We start from the raw sequence: 7,528 nt of genomic DNA on the forward strand, positions 1-7,528 counted from the left end.
CATTGCATTTGCCTTCCTAACTGCCGACTGAACCTTCCTAACTTCCGAACTAAACCGTCTGAATCTTGAACAGGGACTCCCAAGTCCTTTTGTACTTCTGATTTCCTCAGCAGTTCCCCATTTGGAAAATAGTCTCTGCCTAGATTCCTCCTTCCAAAGTGCATAACCTCACACTTTTCCACATTGTATTCCATCTGCCACTTCATTGCCCACTCTCCTAGCCTGTCCATGTCCTTTTGCAGCCCCCTTGCTTCCTCAATACTACCTGTCCCTCTGCAGATCTTTGTATCATCTGCAAACTTATTTTTATAATTTTGTTTTTATAAATTTAGATTACCCAATTATTTTTTCCAATTAAGGGGCAATTTAGCGTGGCCAATCCACCTACTCGGCACATTTTTGGGTTGTGGGGGCGAAACCCACGCAGACACGGGGAGAATGTGCAAACTCCACACGGACAGTGACCCAGAGCCGGGATCGAACCTGGGACCTCAGCGTCGTGAGGCGGTTGTGCTAACCACTAGGCCACCGTGCTGCCTTCATCTGCAAACTTAGCAACAGTGCCTTCAGTACCTTCCTCCAGATCATTAATGTATGTTGTGAAAAGTTGAGGTCCCAGCACAGACCCCTGAGGCACACCACTAGTCACCGGCTGCCATCTGAAAAAGACCCCTTTATCCCCACTCTCTGCCTTCTGCCAGTCAGCCAATCCTCTATCCATGCCAGGATCTTACCCTGAACACCATGGGCTCTTAACTTATTTAACAGTCTCCTGTGCGGCACCTTGTCAAAGGCCTTCTACCTTCTGTAGAATCCACATCAGGCACTCTCTTCAATAAACAGCTTCGCTGGTGGGGCGCTGGGGTCAATGAGGGGGATGATGCGTTCCCCTCAAATAAATAAAGTTTGTTCTGACACGGATACGCAAAGCTAAATCCGCGTCACACAATCCTCTCAGCGTTTTCCAGCTTTCACATTGGGAGTTAATCATCAACCCAAGGAACCAGACCCCATTTTAAAACTTAACACATCACCGTGAACATTGCCTCAGGAAAACTATCTTCCCTGTCCACCTCCCCCGCACTGTCAGAGGGTCAGTACTGAGGGAGTGCCGCACTGTCAGAGGGTCAGTACTGAGGGAGTGCCGCACTGTCAGAGGGTCAGTACTGAGGGAGTGCTGCACTGTCAGAGGGTCAGTACTGAGGGAGTGCTGCACTGTCAGAGGGTCAGTACTGAGGGAGTGCCGCACTGTCAGAGGGTCAGTACTGAGGGAGTGCCGCACTGTCAGAGGGTCAGTACTGAGGGAGTGCCGCACTGTCAGAGGGTCAGTACTGAGGGAGTGCCGCACTGTCAGAGGGTCAGTACTGAGGGAGTGCCGCACTGTCAGAGGGTCAGTACTGAGGGAGTGCCGCACTGTCAGAGGGTCAGTACTGAGGGAGTGCCGCACTGTCAGAGGGTCAGTACTGAGGGAGTGCTGTACTGTCAGAGGGTCAGTACTGAGGGAGTGCTGCACTGTCAGAGGGTCAGTACCGAGGGAGTGCCGCACTGTCAGAGGGTCAGTACTGAGGGAGTGCCGCACTGTCAGAGGGTCAGTACTGAGGGAGTGCCGCATTGACAGAGGGTCAGTACTGAGGGAGTGCCGCACTGTCAGAGGGTCAGTACTGAGGGAGTGCCGCACTGTCAGAGGGTCAGTACTGAGGGAGTGCCGCACTGTCAGAGGGTCAGTACTGAGGGAGTGCCGCACTGTCAGAGGGTCAGTACTGAGGGAGTGCTGTACTGTCAGAGGGTCAGTACTGAGGGAGTGCCGCACTGTCAGAGGGTCAGTACTGAGGGAGTGCCGCACTGTCAGAGGGTCAGTACTGAGGGAGTGCTGCACTGTCAGAGGGTCAGTACTGAGGGAGTGCCGCACTGTCCAACCTCACCCCCAGTCCCATTCACCCCAATTCCCTCCAGTCCCTACACCCCTCCCTATTTCTGTAGCCTCCTGCAGCCCCTACAACCCTTCCGATCTCTGTGACCTCCTCCAGCCCCTACAACCCTCCCTATTTGTGCAACCTCCTCCAGCCCCTACAAGCCTCCCTATCTCTGTAACCCTCCTCCAGCCCTCCCTATCTCTGTAACCTCCTCCAGCTCCTACAACCCTCCCTATCTCTGTAACCCTCCTCCATCCCTCCCTATCTCTGTAACCCTCCTCCAGCCCTCCCTATCTGTGTAACCTCCTCCAACCCCCCTATCCCTGTAACCCCCCTCAAACCCTCCCTATCTCTGTAACCTCCTCCAGCCCCTACAATCCTACCTGTGTCTGTAACCTCCTCCAGCCCCTACAACCCGCCCTATCTCTGTAACCTCCTCCAGCCCCTACAACCCTCCCTATCTCTGTAACCTCCTCCAGCCCCTACACCGCTCCCTATCTCTGTAACCTGCTCCAGCCCCTACAACTCTCCCTATCTCTGTAACCTCCTCCAGCCCCTACAATCCTCCCTATCTCTGTAACCTCCTCCAGCCCCTACACCCCCTCCCTCTCTCTGTAACCTCCAGCCCCTACAACCCTCCCTATCTCTGTAACCTCCTCCAGCCCCTACACCCCCTCCCTATCTCTGTAACCTCCTCCAGCCCCTACATCCCTCCCTATCTCTGTAACCTCCACCAGTCCCTACACCCTTCCCTATCTCTGTAACCTCCACCAGCCCCTACAGCCTCCCTATCTCTGTAACCTCCTCCAGCACCTACAACCCTTCCTATCTCTGTAACCTCCTCCAGCCCCCCTATCCCTGGCTGTAACCTCCTCCAGACCCTACAACCCTCCCTATCTCTGTCACCTCCTCCAGCCTCTACAACCCTCCCTATCTCTGTAACCTCCTCCAGCCCCTACAACCCTTCCTATCTCTGTAACCTCCTCCAGTCCCTACAAGCCTCCCTATCCCTGCTGGAACCTCCTCCAGACCCTACACCCCCTCCCTATCTCTGTAACCTCCTCCAGCCCCTACAACCCTCCCTATCTCTGTAACCTCCTCCAGCCTCTACAACCCTCCCTATCTCTGTAACCTCCTCCAGCCCTCTACACCCCTCCCTATCTCTGTAACCTCCTCCAGCCTCTACAACCCTCCCTATCTCTGTGACCTCCTCCAGCCCCTACAACCCTCCCTATCTCTGTAACCTCCTCCAGCCCCTACAAGCCTCCCTATCCCTGGCTGTAACCTCCTCCAGACCCTACACCCCCTCCCTATCTCTGTAACCTCGTCCAGCCCCTACAACCCTCCCTATCTCTGTAACCTCCTCCAGCCCCTCCACCCCTCCCTATCTCTGTAACCTCCTCCAGCCCCTCCACCCTCTCCCTATCTCTGTAACCTCCTCCAGCCCCTACACCCCCTCCCTATTTCTGTAACCTCCTCCAGCCTCTACAACTCTCCCTATCTCTGTAACCTCCTCTGGCCCCTACAATCCTCCCTATCTCTGTAACCTCCTCCAGCCCTCCACCCTCCCTATCTCTGTAACCTCCTCCAGCCCCTACACCCCCTCCCTATCTCTGTAATCTCCTCCAGCCCCAGATGTATAGTGTATTTCTAAGTGGGGCTCTGGGAAATGTTTGTTTGTTTGTTTGTTGGGGAGGGAAAAGGATGTGTAAAAAAAAAAATTTCCCTTTTGCAATCCCGAAACTCAAGTCTGTTTCTCCATCGAAACCCTGGTGCGCGCCCCCGAGGAGGCGGGGCGCGCCCCCGAGCTTATAAACAGGTGAAGGTGTGGCAGCTGCAGGTAGAGCAGAACAGCAGAGGAAGCAGCAACAACAACCACCTCCAGGAGGGTCTACTGTAGCTGAATCAAAAGTTTCCAAACTAACTTCAAAGTTTGAAAAGTTGTGGGACGAGTTGCCTGTGTGTCAGTTTCACTGAGTTTTGGGACAAGTTGTGAAGGGCTCTGTGTCAGTTTCACTGTCTCTGCCGTCGGTTTCACTCCACCCTCCCCCCTTCCTCGTTCAGCCATGGCCAATTCGGGACTCCAGCTGCTGGGTTTCACTCTAGCCCTGCTGGGTTTAGCTGCCCTGGTAGCCAGCACCATCATGCCCCAGTGGGAAATGTCCAGCTATGCCGGGGACAACATCATCACCGCCCAGGCGGTCTACAAGGGATTGTGGATGAACTGTGTGTATCAGAGCACCGGGCAGATCCAGTGCAAGGTGTACGACTCCATCCTGGCTTTGGGAGGTAAGATTTGACCTTGCTTTATCTGGTTCTGTTGCTGTGTGTGTGTGTGTCTCCATCTGTCTCTGTTATTCTGTGACCCCCTTGTCTGTATTTGTCCCCATTAATAAGAGTAATTGCTTATTGTCAGGAGTAGGCTTCGGTGAAGTTACTGTGAAAAGCCCCTAGTCACCACAGTCTGGCACATGTTCAGGGAGGCTGGTCGGGGAATTGAACCCGTGCTGCTGCCTTGTTCTGCATTTCTCGCCAGCTGTTTAGCTCAGTATGCTAAACCAGCCCCTTTGTTCTGTGTCTCTCTGTCTCTATTGTTCTGTTTCAGTGTGTGTCTATCTATCTGTTATTCTGTGTTTTGGTGTGTGTGTGTCTATCTATCTGCTGTTCTGTGTTTTGGTGTGTGTGTGTCTATCTATCTGTTATTCTGTGTTTTGGTGTGTGTGTCTATCTATCTGTTATTCTGTGTTTTGGTGTGTGTGTGTGTGTGTCTATCTATTTGTTATTCTGTGTTTCGGTGTGTGTGTCTATCTATCTGTTATTCTGTGTTTTGGTGTGTGTGTCTATCTATTTGTTATTCTGTGTTTTGGTGTGTGTGTCTATCTATTTGTTATTCTGTGTTTCAGTGTGTGTGTGTGTGTCTATCTATTTGTTGTTCTGTGTTTCAGTGTGTGTGTGTCTATCTATCTGTTATTCTGTGTCCCTTTTGTGTGTGTGTGTGTGTCCATCTATCTGTGTGTGTCTCTGTTATTCTGTGTCCTCTCTATTGTTCTGTGTGTCTGTCTGTTACTTGGAATCCCTGTGTGTGGGTCTGTATATCTGTAATTCTGTGTCCCTATGTGTGTCTCTGTTATTTTGTGTGTATCCACATATCTGTGTGTCTCTGTTATTCTGTGTCCTCTATTGTTCTGTGTGTGTCTCTGTTATTTACTGCCCTCTGTCTCTGTTCTGTGTGTCTGTCAGTATTGCTGTGTGTGTGTTTGTGTGTGTGTGTCCCTATTTGTCTGTTTCTGCGTGTGTGTCTCTGTCGCTCTGTGTCCCTGTGTGTGTGTGTGTGTGTGTGTGTGTGGTGAGGGGGGTTTTCAACAGGAGTGATCGAACTAGCAAACTCCCTCAAAATAATATAGAATCGAAGCTTTTAGAAAATTCAAAAGCTGTTTCTCGTCTTTGTTTAAAATATTTCCTCTTTTTTTTTATTTAAAAAAGAAGTATTTTCTGTCCCTTTGGTAAATGGCCTGTTTATGGCCAGCTTGGTGTTAAATCTGGCCACCTATTTCTGCCTGGTGTTGGATTTAGAACAAAACGGTGCCATTTGAGAAAGGAGGTTGGGTTCCTGTACCTGGCAGAGGTGGGGGAGGGTAATGGAGAAATCCAGGAGTGTTCACTTCATCTTTCCTTGGCTTTGTTCCTGTTTGTGTCAACATTCTGAATAGTCTGTCTGTCTCTCTCTGTCTGTGTGTGTGTCTGTCTCTGTGTGTATGTGTGTCTCTCTCTCTCTCTCTCTCTCTCTGTGTCCCAGAGTTTCTGATACGCTCCCTAAACCTTGGGCCGAAGTTAGACGTGACGATTAAACCTGGGGCAGAATTGTCATTGTACTGGGAGCCATTTTGTGTGTGTGTGTGTGTGTGGCTTTATCTTATCACACTGGTGAAATTTAAACACCAATATTGATAAACTCTCAGTTGGTGAGGTCAGATTAATTCAACAATCTGACAATAAAAGAGCCATAAACAGCATTGTTTAACCAAGATACTGAGATAGGCGCGCGTTGGTGCTAATGCTACAATGGGGTTGGAGGCTGGGATTTGAGGCCCCCCTCACTCTGGGAGAAGGAGGGGAGGCACCTCTATTTGAGGGGAGGGGTGGGGGGGGGGGCTACCTTGATTTGAGGGAGAGTGTCTGTGTGTCTCTGTCTGACTCTCTCTCTCTCTCTCTCTCTCGCTCTCTGTCCCACCCATGGAAGGCCCTGGGTGGATCCGAATTTTCGTTCTGACTGAGGTTGTGTGACTGCCCTGGGCTAGGGAGGGAAGAGGCCATGGGTGTTCCTTGAGGTGTGTGGGTATGGGGTGAGGATCAGGCCAGGGGGTTATGGCAAAGGAGGCATCAGAGAGCCCTGAGAGGGGGGGAGGGGGAGGGGGGGGGCTGGATTCCTCCTTGCCTGCGGAGCTCCCCAGGGTGGACTGGGGTGGGGGGTGCCATCCTGTTAATGACTCATTGGGATGTCGCCTCCCCTCAGTTGGCAAAGCCTCCACCCTCTCCCTCCCTATCTGGCTTCAAACCTTGCGCCATGTAACTGCCCGTCGAGGATGGGGCTGGTGTGTTTCACCCTTTCCACGGAGGACCAGGAACTGAGGCCTGTTCCTAACAGTGGGGTGTTCCCATGACAACTCCACGTGGGATTCCCCCCCCCCCCTGTGAGAAATAGTGGGCAGCATAACCAAACCTCTAATAGAATCATAGAATTTACAGTGCAGAAGGAGGCCATTCGGCCCATCGAGTCTGCACCAGCCCTTTGGAAAGAGCACCCTACCCAAGCCCACACCCCAGCCCCATAACCCCACCCAACCTTTTTGGACACTCAGGGCAATTTATCATGGCCAATCCACCTAACCTGCACCATCTTTGGACTGTGGGAGGAAACCGGAGCACCCGGAGGAAACCCACGCGCACACGGGGAGAACGTGCAGACTCCGCACAGACCCAATTCCCAACCCTGCCGCTGTGAAGCAACAGTGCGAACCACTGCGCTACCGTGCACCCCCCCCTATGAATGGCCCCTGCAAGGGCAGCACGGTGGCACAGTGGGTTAGCCCTGCTGCCTCACGGCGCCGAGGTCCCAGGTTCGATCCCGGCTCTGGGTCACTGTCCGTGTGGAGTTTGCACATTCTCCCCGTGTCTGCGTGGGTTTCGCCCCCACAATGTGCAGGGTAGGTGGATTGGCCACGCTAAATTGCCCCTTAATTGGAAAAATTAATTGGGTACTCTAAATTTAGAAAAAAATGAATGGCCCCTGCACTCTACGGATTCGATGAATTCCAGGGTTTGGGTATCGCCAGAGTTTATTGCCCATCCCTTGGGCAGGACTCCCTGTGGCCTGCTGACTTGCTAGGCTGTGGGCCTGCGATCACGTGTAGGCCCGACCAGGGTAAGGGTGGCAGATATCCTTCCCTGAAGAGACTCTGCTGAGCGAGATGATGGGCAGTCTTGCTCTGCACCAGATTGGCCGACACGATTGGCCTCAGTGCCTTCAAGAGACGACAGGCGCTGAAATGTCTTCATCCAGTGGGAGCCGGTGTCAGTCGCTGAGCATTGGGATGGGTGGGGGCAGCAGTGGTTTT

General features: G+C 52.4%; 1 protein-coding gene across 1 annotated transcript in view; it reads left to right on the plus strand.

The window, feature by feature from the left end:
* Positions 1-3,741: 3,741 nt before the first annotated feature.
* LOC119958440 (claudin-7-like) overlaps positions 3,742-7,528 on the plus strand; it is a 9,904-nt gene continuing 6,117 nt past the window's right edge. The window contains exon 1 of the mRNA XM_038786981.1: positions 3,742-4,202. Coding sequence (XP_038642909.1) covers positions 3,980-4,202 — 223 coding nt within the window. The 5' untranslated portion in view covers positions 3,742-3,979. The remainder of the gene's footprint in view (positions 4,203-7,528) is intronic.

Source organism: Scyliorhinus canicula, chromosome 29 (assembly GCF_902713615.1).
Source record: "Scyliorhinus canicula chromosome 29, sScyCan1.1, whole genome shotgun sequence".
Taxonomy (NCBI): domain Eukaryota; kingdom Metazoa; phylum Chordata; class Chondrichthyes; order Carcharhiniformes; family Scyliorhinidae; genus Scyliorhinus; species Scyliorhinus canicula.